Below are 25,729 nucleotides of genomic sequence, written 5' to 3'. Positions count from 1 at the left end.
CGCCCAGCGCTGTGGCAGGGGCAGTCCGCCCAGGGCAGCTGCAGGTGCCTGGGGCATGAGCTCTGCTTGGGGAGTATGGGGTGCATCTCACCGGCATCCTTCATTCCTTCTGAGCTCTGCACTGCATCCCGTGCCACCTGATCTAAGTACAAGCTCCAAGCACTGAACAAAAACAGAAGGACAGACCGATTGCTGAGGTAAGAGGCAAGCCTGAGAGTTTAGAGGGTGAAAATGTTTAAAAGGACAGAGTGTGCCCTGAATGATATGGTACAGCTGCATCTTTCTCTGAGAAAAAATAAAGTCAGATTCCCACCTCACATAAAACAGAAATACAAATTTTAATTAGTTTAAAAAACAAAATATAAAAATCAAATTCAGCCCTAGCTGGTTTGGCTCAGTGGATAGAGCATTGGCCTGCAGACTGAAGGGTCCCGGGTTCAATTCTGGTCAGGGCACATGCCCGGTTGTGGGCTCGATCCCTAGTAGGGGGTGTGCAGGAAGCAAGCCAATCAATGATTCCCTCTCATCATTGATGTTTCTCTCTCTCCCTCTCCCTTCCTATCTGAAATCAAAAAAAGAAAAAAATCAAACTCAAAGAAAAACATGTAAGAAAATGTGTTTATAATTAACTAGAAGAAAGACTTAATAATCATTATGTTGTATACCTAAAACTAATGTTATGTCAATTACACCTCAATAAAAAAACCAAAATTTTAATTTTAAATTCACCTGTCATAAAAAGCTCCTAAGAAAATATTATCATCAAAAACCATGAAACAAATTAGGAGGAAGTATGCATAATATATACACACACAAAAAAAAATCTTTTTTTTTTTAAAAAGGTAACAATAGAAAAGTAGGCAAAAGATGTGATAAGGAAACTCATGGGAGAAAGACAAATGGCAATCTATTCTATCTACACTAATAAAAGAGCAACATGCTAATTGATCGTACCTTCACGACACCCACCAGCCAATCAGGAGTGAGCATGCAAATTAACCCAACAAAGATGGTGTTCTGCACCCCCCCAGCCACTCAGGGCCTCTGGGCAGGGTGGGAAGGCAGAAAGGAGGCTCTGGGCTGGAGCGAAAAGGCGGCTCCAGCCAGAGCGAAGGCGGTGCCGGCAGCCAGGGGAAGGAAGGCCCATTCTTGCACGATAAAAGGCTAATATGCTAAGTCTCCGTCTGGGTAATGACATCATGTAGCAACGCCTGGCTTCCTCTCCCTAGGGACTAGCCTTCTTGCAGTTTCGTCAGCCCAGGAACATGACTTGCTTTATAGCCAGGTGGAAATATTTTATACACTTTAACCAAATGTCTGTGAAGCGTTTTCCCGTGCCTCATCTCATTTGATCCTCACAGAAGTCTTGGAATAGGCAGATAGGAGACTGGGAGGAATCCTATTTTCTTTTCATCAGCCAGAAAATGGAGATTTAGAAAGCTTAGATACTTGACCAGACTGAATAGAAATAAGAAATGGTGGACCTTGAAAATGACTTCAGGTCTTCTCACTGCACAGAATATAGTCAGACACGGCTGCAGTTAAATATTTTACCCTTTGTTTTCCCTGCGTGATCTATAATAACAATCTGCTTCGTGTTGATATTTCCTGCTGTGTTGCTGACAATGACCTGAAAGAGAAGTTGGGGTGCTTCACTGGGCTGGAAAAAGTTTAGCTGCATCAGAAAGCAGCTAATTAAGCAAGTTTATTCTATACACATAAAAGGCTAAGTTGACTCACACATGTGTGATACATGTAAAGCTCTCGCTGGCGCCAATCGCACACGTGTGTTTCAATCTGTCATTGTCGATCGTGAATTTGGTTGACACTTCTGTTATAGAGAAAGGGCTAATAGCGAAGTTAAAGTATTTCTTCTAACTAATTTTCTTTCAATGTGCACGAACCCATGCCCCGGGCCCTCGTTACCAGTAACTGCAAACTGTCTGTTTCAATAGTGAGCTCTGAAGTGTGAACTATACAGACCCGCCCTTCACCCACCAGGTCAGCACAGCCAGGAGCCTGTGGACAGGCAGTCCCAGCTGCCTTGGAGTAAAGGGGGGGGGGGGGGGGGGGAGTGTGGAGCGGGGCCCCTGGGGGTCAGGCATCAGATTCAACAGACTCGGGGTGCAGACCCTGCCCTGCCACCCCTCCAGGGCAATGGCTGTAACCGCAGGGAAATCACTGACCCTGGCCCCCGCCCAGCCCACGTCTGTCAGTTACAACTCCAGGCTGGCAGCCCGTGCTCAGTAGTCACAGCGTAGAAAACAAAAACAACGGGAGAGGAAACTCTGCGAAGAGAAACAGCCCAGGCTCCCAGGGAGCTGCTCGGCCAGATGAGCAGCCCCGCCCCCTGAAGGACAGAGCCCACTGCCAGACCAGAAACGTTTCTGTGGCAAATACCACTGGTGTGAGGTCTTCTGGCTCGGGCCGATGCTCCGGCCGCAGAGTTCACAGCCTCTTGGCTGCTTTGCAAGAGCCCGCAGCTTCATGCCCACGTAACCGGCTGGGTTTCCAAGATTACGAACGCTGCCCGAGAGAGGGCGCCTGCTTCCTTCCCCTATAAACACCACCTGCCACCCGAGGAGTCCGCGCTCAGCCCAGCCGACCCACTGGTCACGTCTCAGCTGTGCCCGTGGAGACCACACGGGGAACATGGGGACCAACTGGCTATGGTGAGCGCCCACCACATTCTGAAGGGAAAGGGGTTACTGTCCTTCCAAAAGTGCCCTGTCACTGCGGGCCAGACTCACTCCACACGCAGGACGGACAGCCTGGCCCGCACCTCGGGCCTCTCCCCTCCCCCACGCTCAGTGGAAAGCCACGCCAGAAGAGCGGTGCTTCCTCACGCGGTGCTGGGCAAAGCGGCCCACGCGGCCCCCCCCTCCCCCCCAATTCTCAGCCGTGCTCTACGGGGACCGGGCAGGTGTCTCCTACTGTGCTCCCCAGGTAACCGGAGCCAGGAGACTGAGAGTCCCCTCCGTTACTGGCCGGACAGGTGACTGTGCAGGCGGCCCAGCCTCCCTGAGCAGCCAGCAGCGGCACCTCGGCCCTCGGCGTCAGGGGCATTGAGAAGCCAGCACTAAGGTGCCTTTGTAAGTGGAAGAGCGAGTGCTTCGCCAACACCAGGGATTCCCGGGACTGCGAGCAGCGAGAGGAGCCCTGTGGCCGCCCCGTCTCCAGGCAGCGAGGCTGTTCACAGCAGCAGAGGGGCGCTCGGCCCAGGCGACCGCCAAGCCAGACCCTTGACAGGCTCGAGGGTGACAGGAGCTGCGCTGTCTCCCTCGGGGGCTGGGCGTCTGGGGCAGAACAGACATGCTACCCATGTGCTCAGGGAGAGCGGGGCGGGGGGGGGGGGGTAGGAGGGAGGGAGGCCAACCCACACCAGCCCTCCCCTTCCAACCTCCAAACGCACCGGAGCCAGCAGCCCGTCTAAATCCCCTTCCAACCTCCAAACGCACCGGAGCCAGCAGCCCGTCTAAATCGTGTTCATGGAACATTTGCTCCTCGCAACCCTTGAAGGAAGAAACCGGTTCTGGACAGGACAGGACCTGGTTCTGTCCTGCCCCTAAGTGCAGGCTCACGAGGAAGGTTCAAGAAGCTCTGAGGCCCGACCGGTGGTGCTCAGTGGTTTGCGATGACCCATGAACCAAGAGATCACTGGTTCCATTCTGGGTCAGGGCACATGCCTGGGTTGTGGGCTCCATCCCCAGTAAGGGCGTGCAGGAGGCAGCCAATTGATGACTCTCTTTCAACAATGTTTCTATCTCTCTATCCTTCTCCCTTCTTCTACCTCTGAAATCAATAAAAACACACTTTAAAAAAAGCAGCTATGGTCTCTCCTCCTTCCCACCTCCTGCCTTCTGCTTGCTGTCTCCCCCCTCCCTCCTCCCTCCCTCCCTTCCTCTTCCCTCCTTGGTCTCTTGGGACCAGGCTGTCCACCTTCGGCTCCCCCACATGCTAGCTCTGCCCCCATGGGCAGGTCACTCCCTGCTCTAGGACCCGCCATTCATATGCTGAAAGCTAATCCCCAAGGGGATAGTATTTGGAGGCGGGGACCTTGGGAGGTGATTAAGTGATGAGAATAGATGCCCTCATGGGATCAGTGCCCTTAGGAAAGGGACCCGGAGAGCTCCCTCGTCCTGCCACGTGAGGACACGAGTGAGGACAGCTGTCTATGAGCAGGAAGCCGGTCCCACCAGGCACTGATATTGGACTTATCGCTTTCAGAACGGTGGTGGCCTCACTTTCTTCTATTGCTGATGGGTTTCCTCGATGCCATGAGTGAGGACAGGAGGGCCAGGCTACCGGCATCACTGGGCCAGGGAAACAGAGAGTCTCGCCCAACACCCAAATGTAAAATCCCGGGGAAAGAGTCTGATTGGCTGGGCCAATTACTGTGGCCAATTGGAGATGAGATATTCTGATTGGCCAGGTCCAGGTCACATGTCCACCCTTATGCTTGGGAAGACTGTCCTGTGATTAACAGCCTCACCAGAGCCACTTGGGGTGGGATCAGGGCAATGAGCACCTTAAACGAGCAAATTCATTGAACTCTCAAAAAAAAAAAAGAAAGAAAAAAGCTGCTATGGGAAGGGGAGGGCAGGGCGCACGCTGAGGCCTGCTGGAGGGCATCACGCTCAGGGGCCTGGAAGCCCATCCAATGGCCCTCTGCAAGATGGTTACCACGGCGACGCTGAGGCCTCCACAGAGCACCCTCCTCTCCCTAGTCCAGGCTCACAAGGGCCAGTGCAGGTTAATGGCCAGTGAGCTGAGCAAACCAAGAAGCGGGAAGTGAGCAGGGCCCTCACGACCAGAGCAGCACAGGGGCGCCAGCATGGACCCCGGAGGAAGCTGGACCAGCCAGAGGAGCAGACACAGCCCGGGCCGAGCTGGGGAGCGGACTCTAACTCGGGGACCTCCCGGGGGCAATGAAGTACCACCGCGTGGGAGCCTTCAGCCATCCTGGCGCAGGTCCAGGGTGCTGATGCTGTGGGAAGTGACCACATGGGGACCCGCAGGCCTCCCCAGACAGACATTTCCGGAGGACAACACAGTGGCCCCGGGGAAAGAGGCGTCTCCCGTCTCCACTGGATTCCAGAGGTTCTTCTCGGACGGGGCGGCAGGGGGCGCGGTACTTTTCCACAAGCTCCCAGTGCCGGCTCCCCGGCCAGGCGGCCCACCCTCCGTAAACTCAAGTGCAGCGGTCATCGCTCTGTCCCTCAGCAACGCCCGCCCCCCTTCCCCACTTCCCACGAGAACCAGCGAGCGGAGAAGCACTGCTGTCGGCGGAGAGCAGGGTGTGTTCTCGGGAACAGCCGTCTCCACTTCCTTGGGAGACTGGCCTCACAAGACAAGAAGGGTCTTGAGGACACAAGCCCCGCCGACACAACTCGCTGAGACCCACCCCAAACCCTCCAAGTCTCGGACCTGCTGGGCCCCAGCACCTGTGGGGAAATCAGCAGCCCCTGCGCCCCCTGCTGGCCAGTTGGGGCTACGCCGGCCTCGGTGGGGCCTCCGGGGATGTCCCCTGGCTCCGCTCGCTCTCTCCCGCTGGGCCGCCTCCTGCGCTGGACCCTTGGCACCTGGCGGGCACTGAACCGAAGGCCCGGGCCTGCCAGGGCCTGCCCCTGAGATGCAGACCGGCGCACACCTGGGCACCACAGACGGGAGAAACCCACCCACAGGCTTGCTTTTCTCCTTCGTTTTCCAGATTTCTCTTAACCAACATGAACTTTGATAACGAAAACCATCACTTTTAACAAAAAGAGCACCTTCCCCTCCCAGCCCACCCCCGGCAGAAATGTAACGCGGGCCCTGTTTACCATAAAGCCACCCGCGGGTCCTGCAGTGACGCGGCAGCAGCGAAGAGGGAAGCTGAGACTCTTAGGACAAAACCCAATCCAAGGTGGGTGGAGGGTCCAGAAAGCAGCGAGTGCCACAGAAACAGTCTAAGGAAACCGCAGCTGTGACCGAGGTCCCGTAGGAATTGGGTGCTGGACCACGGGAGCCTGAGTGGCTGTAGGAAGCAGTTTCCATGTGGGACCGGGGACACGGGGTGGAGAGGGGAGAAGAGCGAGCCAGCAGGCAACAGGGACTGGGGGTGGCTGCACCCACAGCCAGGCAGGCGGCCACAAACAGGGGCTCTTGACCCAGGGCCGTGGGAGCAGGAGAGCGACCTGGGCTCCCGTGCATCCCGACCTCGTAGGTCCTCAGGGTGCAGGACGAGTGGGGTCCTGGGTGCTGGCCTGGCTTCTTGCCCCACAGCCCGGCTAAACCAGGCACCTTCTTGGCACACCCCCTGCCCTCCTCTGCGCCCAGCCGGCTGGCCAAACTGGTGCACGCTGCCTCCTGAGAGCAGAGCTGCCGACTGGGATGGGGTCCTGGAGCAACCCGACCCGTCATCAGAGCCTGCAGCACCTCCAGACTTTCATGGTGGCCCCGGGAACCCATTCCCGGGCCCCGATGCCACACACACTCGTGCTGACATCTGCTCTAAGAGGCTCAGAGGGCCTGCTCTCCCGCCCCTCGTCCCCCTGCACAACGACCTCCCCCATGTCCTGAACAAAGGCTACCTGTCATCCTGCCCTGGGGCAAGAGCCCTCGGGGCACACACCACTGGCCGGTCTGAAATACGGTGAAACATGCCGCCAGCAACAAGCCCTGGCCCAGCGCGGGTTTCCCAGCCGGAGTTAGGGAGCAGCCCGTGGCCACGCCAGAGCGTCCAGCTGTTCAGTTCATGGGAATCAGATCACTGGCACGAGGCGGGACCACATGGCACTGCACCCAGCTCGCTGGCGTGGTTACCTCCCCGACCCCCCAGCACTGCGTGACCCGCCCGCCTCAGCAAGCCTGACCCCGGTGACTAATCCGTTCATCGTGTGCTCTGACCGCCGCACACCAGGAGCTAGAGAGGCAGCGACAGCAAAGCACCATCTCACTCAGCACGTGGTGGCGGCAGACACGGGCACACATTGCCTGTGGCGGGATTACACTCTGCTCGATACGGCACTTTAGACATCGATTCCTCCACACAGGTTGCCTGGCCGCGCTCCGGGTCTCCCCCTGGGTGCCAGGCCACCCTGGTCCCTGTGCACAGCCCAAAGGCCCCGCGCCAGCCCTCACCACCCGACGCCGCCGTGGGGCATCAAACCCCCCGGAAACACAGATGTGGTGGCTGAAGGACAGTCATGGTGTTCCACCCGAGGGACTGGAATTCCCATCTGTCCTAAGGGCTTCCGGAGAACACCGGGATGCCCACACGGAACGGTGCCATCCTCTGCGCCACCCACACAGATGTCAGCAGCACGACCCGACCTGCCCCTCCGGGTCAGGCCACAGCCAGGCTGCGCAGCTGCCCCTACCTCAGGACGGGCTTCCGTGGAGCCCCGTGGGGCTGCCGGTGCCGGCGGTTTCTCTGCTGCTGGCGCCTTCTTCAACTTCCTGTCCTTTTTCTCTGGCGCGCCGGGCGCTCCGGGCGCTTTCCTCTTCTGCGCTGCCATCCTGCCCCGGGAAGCAGATGGGAAGGAAAGGTCATGGGCCATACAATACTTGTGAATGCTCCCATCATGAAGGACAAAGGTGTTTCAGCAAACATGGAGCCTATGTAACCGTGACAGGAGGCCAATCCCCAGGTCATCGCCTCAGACAACCAACCCAACCACCTGGGGAATGTCTTTCTCTTTTCTGAGGTTTTAACTGACAGGGTCGGCAAGAGTAGGTTTATAGTTCTTCATGTGAAAAATAATACGATTACTCAATAATAACACAAGAATAAGCTGTTTCGCTTACCCACAGCTATAAATCTAATTTCCCAACCCTGTATATATTCTGTGTTTCTTTTTTTGTATGTTTGCTTTTTTAAATTGCCTTCACAGAGAGGAAGGGAGAGGGAGAGATGGAAGCAATGATGAGAAACATCCACGGGCTGCCTCCTGCAGGCCCCATGTGCCCTGACCAGGAATGGAACCGAGACCTCCGGGCACATGGGATGATGCTCAACCAACTGAGCCACATGGGCTGGGCTATATTCTGTATTTCTAACTGAACACGAACACAAGGCTTTTAACATTAAGAGAAAAGGCCCAACACACTGACTGGTTGCCTCCCACATGCACCTCGACCGGGGCCGGAGATCAAGCCTGGGACCGAGGCTCTTGACCGGAATCAAACCTGCGACCCTCAGTCCAAGGGCCGATGCTCTAACCACTCAGGAAACCAGCTAGGGCAAGAGAAATATCATTTTAATGACTCTATCAAAATTTTCCAAAAGTGCACATCACAATACTTGTCCATTCCCCGACTGTTGACTATTTGGGTTTTTTATTTCCTGCTATCACCACTGACTCACACCAGGGGCCACGTCCATGCTGTCACCAGAGCACTGGGTGCTCACACGCGGAGCCCATGATGCCCCTGCAATGGCTCCTTGGAGTGAGGGAGCAGCAGCGCTGGGCCCATAGGGGCTGACATGTGGCGAGGGCTGGATGGGAGTGGGTGCGTCTGCTTTCTCCAGCTCCAAGGACCCAGAGCTCCACGCGCAAGAACAGAGAAAAGCCCACGGGTTCTAATACGAGCGCCTTCGTGGGGCCACGTCCTGGGGAACCCAGAGGAACGGTCGGAGGCTCGGGACCTGAGTGGGGACATGAAGGGACCAGGCTGATTTCTGGAAGAAGCAGGAACGGAACCAACGCCAGCTGCTGGTGCTGGTGGGAGCAGCCAGAGCAGGAGGAAGCCCCACCCCACCGGCTTCCGGCCCCTTTGGGTGGAGCCTAAAAAGGAGCCGAAAACAGAGTATTTTGCCCAGACGCTGCCATGTGGGCATCGTGACGCAGGGCGACAGGCGCCCCTGGAGCTGCGACCACATGGTGACCCGCCTGCAGACACACGCGTGCATCTCACGGCACTTCCTTTTAGTGGAAGTAACCCCATCACAGAGCAACGAAGGCCTGAGTAAGTCAAGCAGGATAAACCAGTGCAATGGAATCCATTCAAAAATCACAACAGCCCGGCCGTGTGGCTCAGTGGTTGAGTGTCGACCGGCAGGGTAGGGCAGGAGGCAGCCAATCAATGATTCTCTCTCATCAATGATATTTCTCTCTCTCTCTTCCTCTCCGTTCCTCTCTCTGAAATTAATAAAAACATCTTTTAAAAATCACAACAAATGAGAACGTGTTACAGATATAGGATGAAAAATGTAGAACACTATGTGTAGTATTGTCCAATTTTGTTTTTAAGAAAATGCTGAAATAACAATAGAGAAAGCTCCATTTGTGTATATATATATCCCCCAGCTATGAAAAATGTCTGAAGGGCATCAACAAAACCTTTGCCTAAGGGGTGGGGTTACACGGAACTATTTTTTTACAGCTCAGTTTTATCTTGCTTTTCTCAAGGCTGTATACTTGAAAAGCATCATTAGCACTGCGACGAGAAACCTAGGAAGAGTAAGAGACTGTTGACAAGGGGCTTTGAAAAGACAAAGAACTCTGCCAGCAATACCTTGCTGAAGAAATAAGGAAAGTTTAGCAAATATTTACATAACAGTTACCATAAAAGTTAAGTTAAATCTATATTCATTCTGCAAGTCATCATTAAAAAGTTTAATCACTAAGTCTATTTGCTAAAAGGGGGGAAGGACTTTTCCACGTTATAAAAAGGTTTCTTTTAATAGTTCCAAGAGCCGGCAACTCATGAACCTGAGACAATGTTTGTACAGAAAACTACATTTCCTCACACCTACAGTTAGTGTGTTATCGACAGGGGCTGAGGCCATTTGATGAGAAAGAGCAGTCTCTTCAACAGTGGAGCTGGGACAACTGGACGTCCACGTGCAGAAGGATGGAGTCGGACCCCACCTCACGCCACACACAAAATTCACTCAAAAAGGATAAAAAACCTAAACGTGAGAGCTAAACTATCAAAGTCTGAAAAGAAAACCTAGGAGTAGCTCTTCATGGCCCTGACAACAGCTTCTTAGATATGACACCAAACTGCAAGCAGCAAAAGGAAAAAAGAGGTGAGTGACTGGTCAGAATTAAAAAGGTTTGTGCTGCAAATGACGCAAGAAAATAAAAAGGCAACCTACGTACACAATTGGAGAAAACGCATGCAAGTCATACATCTGACCGGAGACTTGTACCCAGAATGTGTGACAACTCCTGCAACTCAGGGAAAAAAAAAAAGACAAATAGCCTTATTTAAAAATGGGCAAAGAGATTTGAATATAAAGTTTTCCACAGATACATAAATGGCCAATAAGCACATGGAAAGTGCTCAACACCACTCGTCATTTGGGAAATGCCAGTCACAGGCCATGCCTCTTCAGCCCGGCTGGTCCGACAGGTGGTGACTGAGCTCTGGGGAGGATGGGAGGACCCAGAGCTCCCTCTCAGGCTGGTGGGACGGCCACGGCCAGCCACTTCGTCATGGGGAAGGGCACCTCCCAGCTCACAGGACAGAGGCCCCTGCGGGAGGGGCTGGGCCCCACAATCCTCTAGGTCTAGGAGGCCGGTCCCGGCCCGTAAGCCGAGTCCCAGTTCCTGCGCCCAGGGCGGTGGCTGTGCTCTGCCCACTCTGATGCAGGACTATTCCAAGTTCGGACTTGCCCACCTCGACGAATGGCCTCCAACGTCTGCTCTTCTGCTCCCTGACTCTACTCTGTCCCCCCTACCCTCCCAGCCAAACTCTAAACCCTGTTAGGACAACAAGCATCCCACCCACCAAGCCCACCTCCCATCTCTCTGGCTCTTTCCAGCTCGCCACCTCTGCAATCCTCCTCACCCCTCTTCATTCCACGTCCACGTGCACGTCCACGTCCACGTCCATCATTACAGTCTCGCCCTTACACGCTCAGCTCCTTTCCGGCAAAACCCCCACTCCAGGACCTGCTCCTGCTAGCCGAAGCCCCCAGGACTAGGCTAGTGGGTGCCCCCAGCCCCAGGGCGATCTCTAGTGCCACCCAGGAATTCCACCACTTCTCCCAACTGCGGCCACTGGCCAGTACCACCCGTCTGCTTTCACCTCGCCTAACCTCTCAAGCTCCCCTCCTTCTCCATTGTCAGCGGAAGACCTTAACTCCCCATCACCGAACTGCCACAAGCTCCTCCATCTTGGGACCTGTCCTCCCCTGTTACCATGGAAACTGTGCAGCTCCCACAAGGCCAAATGCTGTTCTTGGGTGCTGGGGCCCATCCCCGCCTCCCGCCTCCTCTTCCTTCCCGGCCAAGGAATCAACAGCCACAAGGTCCCACATCTCCCACTGGCTTCCTTCTCTGGAGAAACCTCAAGGGCGGTGCACTCGCGCCGTCTAGCTGCTCTCCCACCCAGCGCCCGCCCCAACCAGCCCCCCAAGTGCGCTCCTCGCCATCCCAGCGCCAACAGGTCCTCTCGGCCCCTCTCCACGGGACCTCCGCCTTGGCGTGTAAGACCGGAACAAAACACTAAGTCTCCAACAGCTCCAGGCCGCATCCTCATACTGACCCCAATCCTCCTAAAAAACGCCTGCCTGAGCCCTGCCGGTGCGGCTCAGTGGTTGAGCCTCGACCTATGAACCGGGTCACGGGTTCGATTTCTGGTTAGGGCACATGCCCCGGTTTCGGCTGGATCCCCAGTGTGGGGCGTGTTTTTCTCTCATCCTTGATGTTTCTGTCTCTCTCTCTCCCCCTTCCTCTCTGAAGTCAACAACATATATATTTTTTAAATGCCTGCCCGAGGAAACTCACGGCTGCCAAAAACATCCAGCCGACCCCTACACACCGACAGACAGGGCCCCCACGGCCCGCCAGTTCGTTCACTTACCGCGGGGTCAGATCCCGCCTCCCCTCAGCTGGGAGACCCCCCAGTTTCCCACGGCACGAGGAGAAGGCGGCGCCCTCCACGCCTGCAGGTCCCCGTGCGGCCCTCTCCCTGCCCCCGCCCCGCGCTCACTTCGCTCAGCCACGCCGCTGAGGGCAAGTCCCCGCACGCGTGCTGCCCCCGGGTGCTCCGCCAGCCACCGCCGCGCGATGTCTCCGCGATCCGCAGGGCCGCCCCGAGGCCGCCGGGCTCAGCGCCTGGCTCTCCCGCCGCCCGCACAGGCCCTCCCTCCGGGCCCACGCCCCCACGCGGCGGCCGCCCGGCGACTCGGAGACACCGCCGCGCTCGCCTACCTGCGCGTGGCCGCCGACGCCGGCTTCCGGCAGACCCAGCGCCCAGGTAACGCCGTCCCGCCCTCCGAAGCGGCGCCGCCCATTGGACGAGACGCGCCTCCGTCTCTCGGCCGACCAATAGCAAGCGGCGGCCGCCAGGGGGGCGGGGCTGGGCGCGGGCCGGTAGCGTCATCTCTGGACGCCGCTAGTCTCTGAGAGCCGCCAGTTGCCAGGCAACCCCTCCCCTCGTGCGGCGGTGGGGTGTGGGCCCCGCTCTGCGGTCTCTGGCCTGGGGCTCGGCCGTTCTGGGGCTGGGAGACCGCCGAGTGCTGGGTCCCTTGGACTTGAATGAACGACGCCTGTTGTGGTCCACGGGGATTCATCTCAAACATTACAAATGTATATAAATTGTACGGTAAATGCTGTAATTTAAACCGTATAATGTTTAAACGTCACCATTACACGTGTGCGAAGGTTTTCAAATGCAGTAGAGCCATTATCTGCAAGTGTTGTAAATTCAGATTAGTGGCCATGTGTATCTGAATCGAAGCCGGTAAAATTAGACATCCGGGTTGTAGATGCCTGAGTTAAATCCTCGTTCGTTCGGTTTTTAGAAATATTTAACAGTCCAGACACTTTGAGAATGGGAGGAAAGGAAGACAGCTTGTGTGGCCCACTGCTAAGGTGGGAACTGCAAAGGGGTGACAGCTGGACAGGAATGTGAGTCTCTGCAAGGCACATACTCAGAATTTCTGGGCCACAGGTGTGAGCGTGTCCAATTTTAATGACTACAGGAAAAGCTATTCACACTGCTCCCACTGGGCCCTAGCCGGTTTGGCTCAGTGGGTAGAGTGTTGCCTGTGGACTAAGGGTCCTGGGTTCGATTCCGGTCATATCCGGGGTTGCTGGCTCCATCCCCTACAGGGAGTGTGCAGGAGGCAGCCAATCAATAATTCTCTCTCATCATTGATACTTCTATCTCTGTCCCCCTCTCCCTTCCTCTCTCAAATCAATAAAAATATATTTTAAAAAAACCCAACACAAAAAAAAAACTTTTCCCACTGGGCTTCACGACTCCACCAAAAAAAAAAAAAAAAAAAAAAAGCTTCCTGCCCTGGGCAGAGATGGAGCACCAACCTACTGCTCAGGCTTTACTCAACAATGCACGCACACTCCTGACACTAAAGGAATTCCCCAAGCTTCCTACGAATATTAATGCTGGCACTCTGTGAAAGTGTACAGTGCCATGCGGCTTACCCATTTGACACACCACCCCATACAACCTCACGCCCTGTCCGGAGCCACTCAGTGGCACCTTAGCTCACGTGGATGCTCATGACAGAGGCTGGGCAGGCAGACCAGGGCCTCAGTACTTGTGGGTGACAAGAACTTGTGGATGCAAAGAACAGAGCAAGGCCTCGGTGCTGTGGAGGGACAGGAGCAGGGGCTTCTGCACTCCTGGCCTTGCACACCCTTGGAGCCACCTGCAGGAGGACACACAGGGTGCTTGGCGCTCCCCAGAAAGCTCTCTGCGACACTGACACCCCAATCCCACCTGCAGGCAGAAACAGACGACGGTTCTTCCTGAGAAGATGTGGGGCTTCTGCCTTCAGTGCCGAGGATCAGGAGCGGCCCCTCCTCATTACATTCTGAGGCTAGGAACCCAGAGTCTAACACACAGAATGCAAGCCACCCACCTGTTTTTAAACTGTCTCATTGGTAGCCAGTTAAAAAACAAAACGGAAACCAGTGAAAAAACTTCAATATTTCATTTAATGCATCATATCCAAAATACATTTCAACATGTAACTGTTTTTAAGTGAGATATTTTACTTTTAAAATTTTTGGTATTGCTTTCAAAACCAGTGTTTTCTTCTCAACTTGGACAGAAATTTTCATGAGACCTGATCTATACTCAGATTTCATGGCTTGCAGTTCAAAAAGTACAGTTCACATCCCAAGTTACCAACAGACTTACAGCTTCCCTAACAACTGGATCAAGTCAATGGCTCTGACAGAGCCTCAGGCTCAGAGCCCGCTGCGCTGGCGCCTTCCACGTGCTCTGTACGGGCTGTGCCCACAGCGGCTCCGATGCAGCAGCACCCGGGACCTTGTTGGACCTGGAAATTCTCAGGGTCCACCCAGGCCCCCAGAAATCACACTCTGGGGTGGGGCCTGCACTGCTCTAACAGCACCTCGGGGCGATTCTAACACATTTGGAACAAACCCAGCAAGAAGAGCGCAGAGTCCCTAGCACCCACTTGTACATCGGACTGAATACAAGCCCCTCCTCATTACATTCTGAGGCTATGAGCCCAGAGGAGTGACTGCGAGGATCTGCTAATCCAGGCCAGGGGGCGTCTGAGTGCACAGCTGGGTGACCAGTGGGCCAGATCAGAACCCAACTTGGATGCACTGTTCCCCTGCTTCCTAACACTCCAGGTCCCAGGAGGAGAGAGCTCTCTTGCCACGCACTGAGGTTCCAGTCTAAGTCCCGCTTGGGGTCTGTGCGGTCAGACTGTTCTCTCAGGGGTGGAGGGCGCCCCCTATCCTGAGCTGACGGCCACACCACCACACAAGGAAGCCAAGTGCGACCACCTCTCTGCTGTTTAGCGGCGAAGCTCCTTCAGTCGGGCCTGACAAACAGCTCGGCAGGGCTGCCCTGACGGGCACACTCGGCCCTAGTCTCTTCAAGCCGCTTCCTTTTATTTGGAGGGAGGGAGGGAGGGAGGGTATGAGAGCAATCTAACCCGTCTTGGGGTATGATGCCCTCGGGTTGCTCATCTTGCAGAAAGGATTTACGTATTTCACTGGGAAAGTCTGAAGCTTCAGACCTGTGCCCTGAGAAGTATGAGAGTGCCAGGGCACCCCCGTCCTCCACACGGTCAGCGGGACCCCCAACAAGCCTCTGCAGCTGGAGCAGATCCAGCGTCATCGCCTCACTTTCAACCTTAGAGAGAACAAAAGACGACTGACTTCTTACACGTGTCCCCGTTAACTAGGGGTGTAGATCACCACGTCAGCCCAACACGGGGCTGCAGAAACCCTCAAATGTCGCTGCTGGATCACGGTGCTCGGGAACCAACTGAACCTGTAACCTGGGGCCCTGCCCGCCTCCCCCCCACCGACCCTCAAAAGCAACTAGACCCACGCGTGCCATCAGGACTAACACCTGAGCCGCTGAGCCAGCCAACAGGATGGCAGTGTGTTCAAGGGGCCCGATGGTTCGGACGCGGAGGCTCTCGCAGCTGGACACCTGCACAGAGAGGTTAGACCCAGTCAGCCAACTCCTTCCCAGCTTCCCCGGAGCCACAGGCAGTGAGGGCAGCAGTCAACCCAGAGCCCAGACCGGAGTAAACAAGCCCATGTAGCTAAAAGGGAAGAACTCCCATTTCTATTCGACAGCACGTTTAGGCAGACTCTTCTACTGACCCAAGTCCTCTGGTTAACAACACTAGTGAATGGGTTCACTTGTGTCCCCAAATGGTAGGCTGAAGTCCTAACCCTCAGAGCATGAGAATGTGACCTCTCCTGGATGTAGGGCCGCTGCAGATGAAACTAGTTAGGATGAGGGCCTAGTGGAGTGGGGTGGGACCATACTTCAATACCACTGGGCTCATAAAAAGGGGGCGCACCCTGTGAACGTGAAGACCGACAGGCTGATGTCACTGCAAGCCACAGACGCCAAGACTGACAGTGCCCACGGGCAGCGAGGGGAGAGGCTGGCACACTCTCCCTCAAACCTCCAGGGGAACCAGCCCGAGACACCCTGATCTCAGCTTCAGCCCCAGAACTGGAACTGAGAGACGGGGAATCCTGTTGTTTGAGCCACCGGTTAGTGGGTCTTGGTTACAGCAGCCCCAGAAAACAACACAGCTAGATTCCAACTTTAATTTAGAGTCCAACTTTAATGGAGATTATCTTCATGCAACTCCTGCACCCACCACCTGACAGAGCACAATGCTCCAGGTTGCGCGCCGCCCTCCAGGGGCTGGAAGCTGGCTCTCCCCTTGTGAGGGGAGGTGTCAGGCCAGCTCACCGGCTGGGACTTCTCACCCCCTGATGCTGACGGCTCTGCTCCCGTGTGTGCAGCTATGATCCAGAGGATGTCTGTGCTGAATGCAGAAGTTGCCACGACACTGGTCACAAGCCACGGGCAGCATCTCTTTCTTCTTACAGCCCTTTTTCGAGCACCGGAAGGTGAAAACCTGAGAAAGCCAGTAGCTTCAGTATTTCAATTGCGTCCATAAGCAATTCTTTAACAAGCCCCACAGTAAGACTATGAACATTTACCTAGAAACAGTTCTTAGCTACCAGGAATGAAGAGGTCCAGGTCTTATTCTAACATCCTATATAATAAAAGGCTAATATGTAAATCAACCCAACGGCAGAATGACAGGTCTCTATGACATGTATTGACCACCAGGGGTAGATGCTCAACACAGGAGCTGTCCCCAGGTGGTCAGTGCGCTCCCACAGGGGGAGCACCGCTCAGCCAGAAGCCGGGCTCACAGCTGCAGTGCTAAGCCATCAGTTGGAGATCCCCCGAGGGCTCCTGGACTGCGAGAGGGCACAGGCCAGTCTGAGGGACCCCCCTGAGTGTACAAATTTCATGCACTGGGCCTCTAGTTTTACTATAAAACAATGACTACTAATTAAGGAGACAGAAAGTTTTAATAAGTGATAAATACAAAAGCAGCTGTTTAGTTGAGGATTCATGTAGGGTGATTAGAGGTATTCTCAGGAACACACACACACACACACACACACACACACACACACACCCAGGGGAGTGGGAACTGGGGACATGGGAGGGAAGGAGGCCAAGCATGTGACATCACGTACAGTCCCTCAGAGGGCTGCTGGCTCCAGGGGCTCAGGAGACATGGAGGTGCCCCACCAGGAAGGGAGCTGGAACATCGGTCTACAGACCCAGGCATTCCGAGTGTGGGAAGGTTAAGCATGTCAGTGAAGAGGGGGGTCCAGCAGCCTGGGGGCAGCCCTCCGCAAGGACAAGTGTGAGCTGCCTCAAGTGACCTGAGCGTGCAAACAGCAGGGACACAGGTGCTGGGCCCCGGGAGAACACCCATGTCGGCAGCAGGTAGGGGAGCAAAGAGCTCCAGAAGAACATGGAGGCCACACCCACATGAGGCGGAGGGAAGGACTCAGGTGGAAAGTCTGGGCTGAGCCAAGAATGAGAAGACCATGCCAGTTCGGAGCCACCCGGTTAGTGGGTCTTTGCTTTGGAAGACCTTCCCGAGGGCTGGGAGGGCAGAGCACGCAGGGCGCAGCGAGAGCAGGGGAGAGGCGAGGCCAGGAAGGGTGCTGTGAGGCTAAGGCACAGGGATGTTATTCTCTCGGGTTCGAGGAGACACAGAGGGCAGAAGTTAAAAGACCTCACATTTATTTACTGTTAATTGTAATTGCTATGTACTTAATGTGACATGCTCAGATAGTTGGTAACTACACATAAGGACCCATGGCTGAAACTGAGATTTAAGCTAAACAAAAGCCAGTTTCCTGGGAGGTGGGGGTCAGAATGGGAACAGGAGCTCCATGTTCAGCTCACACTGTGGTAAAGGTGACACCCAAACCCACGGGCAGACCCGCCAAACCCGAGATCTACAGTGTGCGCACCTGGAGAAAATACAGTTGCCCCAAACGAGCCACATGGCTGCGAGTGAGAGGCGCGGCTGCGTGCCCCATGCGCAGGGCACAACTGACAACACCAGGCTGCCGGGCGAGAACTCTGGTCTATCCGCTTCCTTCTGCACTCCCCCGGAGGTGCTCAGGGGAAAGCAGGCACTAACAGAATGGCTCTCGAAAACCACATTAACTCTTCATCTTGGGAGAAAGTGTGAGGTTCCCGTAAGGAAAGCAAATCTGTGCTGGCCGGTGGCTCAATGGTTAGAGCACCGGCCTGCTCACCAAAGGAACACAGGTTTGACTCCTGGTCAACAGCACATAGCTGGGTTGCAGGTTCAATCCCAGGACGTCGGGACACGTATGGGAGGCAACCAATCGATGTGTTCCTCTCTCTCCCCCGCCCCCTTCCTCCCTTCCACACTCTCTAAAAATCAATGGGGAAAAATATCCTTGGGTGAGGATTAACACACAAAAAATGAAAGCAAATCCTAACATAGACCCAAATACTCAGAGAATGTGTTTATTTGACTGTAAAAGCCTATGCCACTCACAACACTAACTTTATTAGAGCTTCACTTTGTATACAAACTATCAGGATGAATTTTGAGTGTGATAACTGGCCCATTCCCCTAAGGAAAACACCACTCACAGAGCTGACAGGGAACTGGTCCTTACCTTCTCCTTCTTCCCAGGACGGTATCTACAATCTCTATCCATGTGCTCACCAACCACCACATCCGGTATCTCCCCCTTCTTTACTGGGATTGGGCGGTTACAAAGAGGGCATACTGGGACCTGAGCATCCTAAGAATGAACAGAACATGACATTCCAGATTCAGGCAACTGAAACTCACATGAGACAAAGGCAAGATGGTGCAGTACATAAAAGCAGCCAGATGCCTAACAACCTGTGAGAACACGGCTCCCAGGAGCTCAACGCCTCACACGGTCAAAACAACCTCCGAGCGTGGGCAGGAGCCGAGGAAACTTAGCTCAGTGAGAACACTGAGGTGACAACTGACATCCGGAAGGTGACAGGTAATCACAGAATCACGGGGCCTACAGTCTGGGGGCTGAGCTGAAAAGTCACCCAGGAATGCTCCCTCAGCTAGCAAGTCTAAGAAATAAAGCATTGCCACTGATCTCCAAGGCAGACCCTCCCTAGGGACAGGGGAGGTCAAGTCGGCAAATGAACGGAGTAGCTGGGCCTGGTCATCAGTGCCTGTAAACATGAGTGAGTCACCTCCCCCACCTCGTGACCTGGAATACCCTGGAGGCTCAGACGCCAGCCAGCACTGATCAAAGCATGTGACACCAAGTCACTCCCATTTCTGACTGCACGATGACAAAGCAGCAGAGTGCTGAGAGAGAGCGCGCGCTCGAGCTCACTGAGGCAGTCCCAGCACCACCCAGAAACAGTGACTACAGGCTGGGAGCCACCTGCAGAAGTACTGAGGGCTGTGCCGCCCGGAACGTCCTGCGATGGTGGAGATGCTCCATATCCACACCATCCAACAGAGCACAGCAATCGCTGTCCTGGGATTACTCAACACCGGAATGGGCCAGTGTGACCGAGAGACTGACATTAAGTTTTGCTCAACTTTAATCAAGTTATTAGCTACAGGAGGCTGGTGTCCATCTTGGACAGCACAGCTTTAAAGAGCAAGAACTAGAATCTTTCGAATAAAGTATGATTAATTACCTTCTTATATGCAAAGGGACATTTATGCGCAGCGTAGGTAAAATGATCTTTACAGAAATCTTGCTCACATACATCACATTTCAATGGAAGAAAATCTAAAACAACAACAACAACAAAAAATACTTCACATTTGGTTACATTGTAAAATGTCTGCACCTGGATATAAAGCAAGCTGTGTTCCTGAGCTGAAGAAACTGCAAGGAGGCTAGTCGCTAGGGAGAGGAAGCCAGGCATTGCTACGTGATGTCATTACGCGGCACCCACAGCAACCCCTTCCGGGCTGGGCTGAGCTATGGGCCGCATTTTGCCCCATGGGGTCTTGGCAGCATTGGCTGTGATTTGGTGTCACTCCGGGGTGGTGGTGGGGCCTGTGTCCTACTTGGGGGAAGCTGAGTGTTAGTTTGTTGGCACCAGGTCCGTGGTACCGTTTATTGTTTTTATTTTTATTTATTTTTAAAAATATATATTTTATTGATTTTTTTTTACAGAGAGGAAGGGAAAGGGAGAGTTAGAAACATCGATGAGAGAGAAACATCAATCAGCTGCCTCCTGCACAGCCCCCACTGGGGATGTGCCCGCAACCAAGGTACATGCCCTTGACCGGAATTGAACCTGAGATCCTTGAGTTCCCAGGCCGATGCTCTATCCACTGAGCCAAACTGGCTAGGGCCCGTTTATTATTTTTAAATGGCCAGTGTGAGTCATGGCAGCTCCAGCGTTGAGCGTCTGCCCCCTGGTGGTCAGTGCACATCATAGCAACGGGTCGATCCACCGTTCAGTCAATTCGCATATTAGGGTTTTATTATATAGGTTAGGAAACAGGTATTCACCTACACTAAGTTCTTTATGACACATCTTTGAGGTACTCCTCATGAGAAAAAAATGGGGGTGGAGGGGTCATGAACTTCACAGTGCCAGCAACATTGAGGAATCGATAAAGCTATCTTTTCAAAGGAGAGCCCATCCCATGTGGTGTCACGAGTGTTTAAGCAGCACACTTCTATCCACTTGGTCCTGGGAACTAATATAACAGCCATTTCTCTCCTACAAAACAGCCAACCAATTACCCATTTCCTATTAACATCTCTTAAAGGGCTTACCTAGCTGCTTGCAGGTCTTTTCTGAACAATGCTTCCCCAAGTCAGGGAGCTCCATCAGGAGAGAGTGTCCAGAGCACAGCGGGCAGAGTGTAGCAGCACCTACAGGAATTAGAGCGTCAGGAGGAGAGCAAGGGCGGCTGGTGGTGGCCACCAGGACTTGTAACTTGCAGCTGAAGAGAGCACACAAACATGCTCTGTAGGGAACGTTAATAAATGTCCGTCATCCCGGGCCCCTTCGGGGACGAAAGCTTCACAAATTATTTTCTTTCAACAAAGAAAAATTGAGGTGGGAGGTGGGGGTGGGGGGAGGAATACCAGCTCATTTGGAATCAACCCCAATTCAGGATTTCAGCAAAACCCGTGTGACTCATGTGGACAAGGGCTTCCCATTTCCAATCTGCACGGCTGCCAGTGTAAGTTGCAGCCTCGGTGACATTTAAGGCACAATTAATTTCTTCTGCTGGATACACTTGTTGACATAAACAAACCTGTTACCAGGTGCGAAGTCACGCTGGTTGACTACTTTCCCGAAGAGATTCAACTGTCTCCCTCGCTGCGCTGTGAAACTCTCTTATGCATTGGGTTTTACTTAGAATTTATTCCTTAACCACACTCTGGGGTTCATCAGGGAGGAGGCAAGCTGTTAACTCACCGTGGAAAACGGGGGGACAACTGGTGAAGCCACTGCGCTGGAGAGAAAACTGAGGCCCACAACAGCCTCCCAAGGTGCCCTCTGTGACCCCAACTCATCTATGAAAACTCTTGTCCCTCCCAGAATTCAAATCCGAGGGCTTTCCGGACCTTCCCATCCGCTCTCTCCGCTCCTGGGAGCATCTCCTATGCTGCCCCCTCGCGTCGGGGTAGTGTCGCTCCCTCGAAAGGGCCTCTGCCACCATCCTCACCACGCCGCACCCAAGCCACAGAGCCGCTGCTCTTCCGGGATCCTGTAACCCTTCCCGGCACAGTCGGTTTCCAACCGCAGACCCGTCCTTTACTATCAACCCTGCGGGGCGAGGTTTGCCCGTCGCTGTGTCGCAGCGCGCAACACCTAACGGGTGCTCCGACCTCTGGAGGAAGGAGATGTCGAGAGCCCGACCTCGGTCCTGGACACCGCAGCAGCGGCGTGAGCCCTGCCCCGGGGTAGCTCTGCTGGAACATTAGCGCGCTAACCCGTCCCCACAAGCCGGAGCCCTGCTGCGGCTCCTGCGCCCCGGCCCAGCCCTGGACCCCGGTCGCTGCGCCTCGCCCGCAGCCTGGACCCCGGCCCCGCTGCTCCTGCCGGGCCCCAGCCCCAGCCCCGGCCCCCGGCCCCGCACCTGGCTCTCGTCGAAGGCCGGCGCAGCCGCGGAGGCGTGCCGAAGGTGGCGCAGCCGGGGAACTGGGTAGCCCTTTCCTGTGGCCCAACGCCGAAAGGACGAGGAAAACTGGGCCCGAGAAGTGACCGAGGCCCGCCCGAGCCGGGGAGAGAGAGAAGCATCGCGCCACTCCCAGGTCCCTTCCATTTATTCGCGGCTGACGCGGCCGAGAGCCGCCTGGACGCCCGCGTTCCCGCGCGCACCGATGACGACACCTCCGGATAAGGCCAATCCCGTCCCGCCGTTCATGGCGCGCCCCGAAACGTCATCTGAATCTCGACCAATCCCGTCCGGTCGCGACCGTGTCGGCCCGCCCACCCCTCGACGCCCCGCCTCCCTTCGCCAACAGTCGCGCAGCTTCTCGAAGCGCAGTCACCGTGACGCAGCTCCGCGCAGGCGCACTGGGCCGACCGCCAGGCGCGGGAAAGCGGAGTCGGGCGGAGCGGCCGCGAGCGCGTGTGGCCGGGCGGCCTCGGCCCGCGCAGATGGACGGACCGCGCTGGACGGCGCCGGCGAGCGGCGCGGAGGGCCGCAGCGAGGTACGGAGCTGTCAGGGCAGTGGCCCGCGGGGTCAGCGAGGCTGGTGTGCCGGGTCGGCCCCAGGTCCTCGGGCGCCGCCAGGGAGCGTGGCCGTCGGAGTAGGAGAAAAAGCCCTTCTTTCCGGAAGAACGCGGATGGTTTAAAGGTGCATGGAGAAACTGCGGCGGCACCGACATGGCTCTGTCGGTTCCCCGAGCCGCCTGTCGGTGCCTGACCGCAGGCTTCACTGTGGGGCGTCGGCCCGGACGTGGGCCGGAATGTGGCCGTGGCAGCCGGACTCACCCCGGGCGTCGCCTCAGCTTCACGACTTCACGACGTCACCGCAAGTGGCCATTGCTGCTGGTCTGTGGGCCCCGGGAGCCGGCGCCATGCTCGGGGCAGCGCTCTGTGTTTCCGTTGAAAGGACACCGTATGTGATGGGCGCTGTGGATTCCTTAACGTTGAAACGGCGACAGCCTGAACTTGCTTACCCTACGTGATAATTTCTCCGTATTTTGCTGCAAATGCCAAAGCCCGAAGGGAACCTGCCGCGAAACAGACCCCAGTTCACATATTGGAGCGGAAACAAGAAAACAGGGGCACCTGTTGCACCTCAGCTGGGACTGTGCCGGTGGGCCTGTCTGCAGGGTTCCTGCACCCTGGCGGTGGCCCAATGGCCGAGGAAGCCCTGCAAGCCTTGATTTTTGGAGTTACAGATCTTAGCAAGTAGGCAGGTGCACAAAGGTGGCGTCGAAAATAGCAAGGGTAGAGTGTGTGTGTGTGTGTGTGTGCGCGCGCGCGCGCGCGCTTTTATACACATACTAGAGGCCTGATGCACAAAAATTCGTGCAAGAGTAGGCCTTCCTTCCCATGGCTGCTGGCCCCGGCTTTCCTTCGGCTCTCTGGACCTGGGCTTCCTCCCTCCTCCGGCTGCTGGCAGGCACCTGGGACCTGGGCTTCCCTCCCCCAGGCCACCTGCAGGCACCAGGATGGCTTCCCCCAGGCCCTGGCTTCATCAGGAAGGACGTCCGGAAGACATCTGGTCTAATTAGCATATTGCCCTTTTATTATTATAGACTAGAGGCCCGTTGCACGAAGATTCGTGCAAGAATAGGCCTTCCCCTGGCTTTGTTCCCAGCTGTCCGGGAGCCTGCAAGTCTTCGCTCCCAGTTGGAGCCCTGCTCCTTTAGCTCCCTCCGCCCCCCGCCCTCCTCCTCATAGCAGGCGTCCTGCCCCATCCAGCTGCTCCGTGCCTGTGTATGCAAATTAACCTGCCATCTTTGTTGGGTTAATTTGCATACTCACGCCTGATTAGCTGATGGGCGTAGTGGAGGTGCAGTCAATTTGCATATTTATTATTAGTATAGATTGCTATTTGCCCTTGCTCTATAAAAGAAGTGTCAGAGATGAAAGAAAATTAGTAAAATGTATATGAAAATCTTCCTCCTGTCAGAGTCTGGGGCATGCCATGGGACCTAGAGTCATGTCCCCACCCACCACCCACACATGCTGCGAAAACACAGGACACCTAGACCCGGCCGGCCCCACCCCCATTGGGTGAGACCCAGACCCGGCCAGCCCCACCCCCATCAAGCCCCTCCAGGAGGGGAGCACAGCCTCAGGTCCCCCAGCCCAATGCTGGGTGGGGGGCACAGCCTCAGGTCCCCTGGCCCAGCACTGGGTGGGGGGCAAAGCCTGAGGTCTCTGTCAAGCCTCACTGGGAGTGGGGCGCAGCCTGAGGTCCCCCAGCCTGGTGCTGGGGCGGGGGTCACAGCCTGAGGTCTCCCGGCCCGGCGCCCGGCAGAAGATGCGTCCTGAGGTCCCCGGGCCCAGCGCTGGGGTGAGGGGTGTGGCCTGAGGTCTCCCGGCCTGGCGCCGGGGCAGGGGGTGCAGCCTGAGGTCCCCCATCAAGCCCAGCTGGGCGGGGGGGGGCGCAGCCTGAGGTTCCCTGGCCCAGCGCTGGGGCGGGGTGTGTGGCCTGAGGTCCCCCATCAAGCCCAGCCAGGTGGGGGCTGCGGCCTGAGGTCCCTCACCCCAGCCAGGCACCAGGCACCCTCAGGTCCCTGCTGTTCAGCCATGATGTTACGGAATCCTAGCTAATCTGCATATTCCTCTATTATTAGTATAGATATGCCCATTTCCCCCAGTCTTTTTCTGAGCTGTTTGAGATCATGCTCTACACATGACAGCATGCCAGGATACTCCCCTGTGTATTTCTCAAAAGCAGACACTCCTACATAACGGTTCTCCACCCAACCACGTGAGGAAATCACCATTCAAACGATATTAAGTTTCAATCCACAGACCCCATTTGAATTCTGACAACTGTGTCAACAATGTTCCCCACTTCCCACCCCCAGGATCCCACCCACGATCACGTTTAGTCCACTCCAACCTAGGACCTCTGTCATTTCTGTTCCTGACAGTTTTTCAGTTTTAGTTAAAAATCATAGACTTTTGCCCTAACTGGTTTGGCTCAGTGGATAGAGCATCAGCCTGTGGACTGAAGGGTCCCAGGTTCTATTCTGATCTAGGGCACATAACTTGGTTGCAGGTTCGATCCCTGGCCCTGATGGAGGCATGTGCAGGCCACCAATCTATGTGTCTCTCTCACATTGATGTTTCTCTCTCTGCCTCCCTCTCCCCCTCCCTTCCACTCTCTCTAGAAATCAATGGGAAATATCCTCAGATGAGGATTAATGACACACACACACACACACACACACACACACACACACACACAAATAATCATAGACTTTTGCCCAGCCAGTATGACTCAGTGGTTGAGTGTCAACCCATGAAGCAAGAGGTCACCGGTTCGCCCTAGCCAGTTTTGCTCAGTGATGGGAGCATTGGCCCACGCTGTGGACTGAAGGATCCCGGGTTCGATTCCAGTCAAGGGCACGTACCTCCTGAAGACTGGAGGTTCAATCCCTGGCCCCAGTCTGGGCACCTGAGAGGCGACAAATGAATGTGTGTGCCTCTGTCTAAAAATCAGAGGGAAAAATACCCTCAGGTGAGGATTAACCAAAAAAAGGTCTCCTATTCCATTTCTGGTCAGGGCACATGCCTAGGTTGTGGGCTCGATCCCCAGCAGGAGGCAGCCCATTGATGTTTCTCAGTGCTGTCTCTATCTGTCCCTCTCCCTTCCTCTCTAAAAATCAATTAAAAAACATTTTAAAAAACACAGACTTCATACATAGAAGAAGTTAGGGTTCTTTGGAAAAGACAGTGCTGGGAAAATAGGAAGTGGCAGGGAAAGAGAAAGACCAGACTGGAGAC

General features: G+C 55.2%; 2 protein-coding genes across 2 annotated transcripts in view; both read right to left on the bottom strand.

Moving 5' to 3' along the window:
* The window catches only part of CHLSN (cholesin), a gene marked incomplete at its 5' end in the record, with an annotated part of 74,418 nt that extends 62,189 nt beyond the window's left edge, over nucleotides 1-12,229 (bottom strand). Inside the window, 2 exons of the mRNA XM_079772202.1 lie at nucleotides 7,362-7,500; nucleotides 12,147-12,229. Coding sequence (XP_079628328.1) covers nucleotides 7,362-7,500; nucleotides 12,147-12,229 — 222 coding nt within the window. The remainder of the gene's footprint in view (nucleotides 1-7,361; nucleotides 7,501-12,146) is intronic.
* A 1,641-nt stretch (nucleotides 12,230-13,870) lies between these two features.
* Nucleotides 13,871-22,120, bottom strand: ZFAND2A (zinc finger AN1-type containing 2A). Its single transcript, XM_079771396.1, has 5 exons — nucleotides 21,890-22,120; nucleotides 20,574-20,672; nucleotides 19,474-19,568; nucleotides 18,447-18,575; nucleotides 13,871-16,333 (listed from the first exon to the last, which is right to left on the bottom strand). The coding sequence occupies exons 2-5, from the start codon at nucleotides 20,626-20,628 to the stop codon at nucleotides 16,178-16,180; spliced, it is 435 nt and encodes a 144-aa protein (XP_079627522.1). The 5' UTR covers nucleotides 20,629-20,672; nucleotides 21,890-22,120; the 3' UTR covers nucleotides 13,871-16,177.
* Nucleotides 22,121-25,729: the final 3,609 nt, after the last annotated feature.

The sequence above is a fragment of the Cnephaeus nilssonii genome (assembly GCF_951640355.1).
Source record: "Cnephaeus nilssonii genome assembly, chromosome: 5".
In the NCBI taxonomy this organism is placed as follows: Eukaryota; Metazoa; Chordata; class Mammalia; order Chiroptera; family Vespertilionidae; genus Cnephaeus; species Cnephaeus nilssonii.
This window is presented reverse-complemented; position numbering and strand designations above follow the sequence as displayed.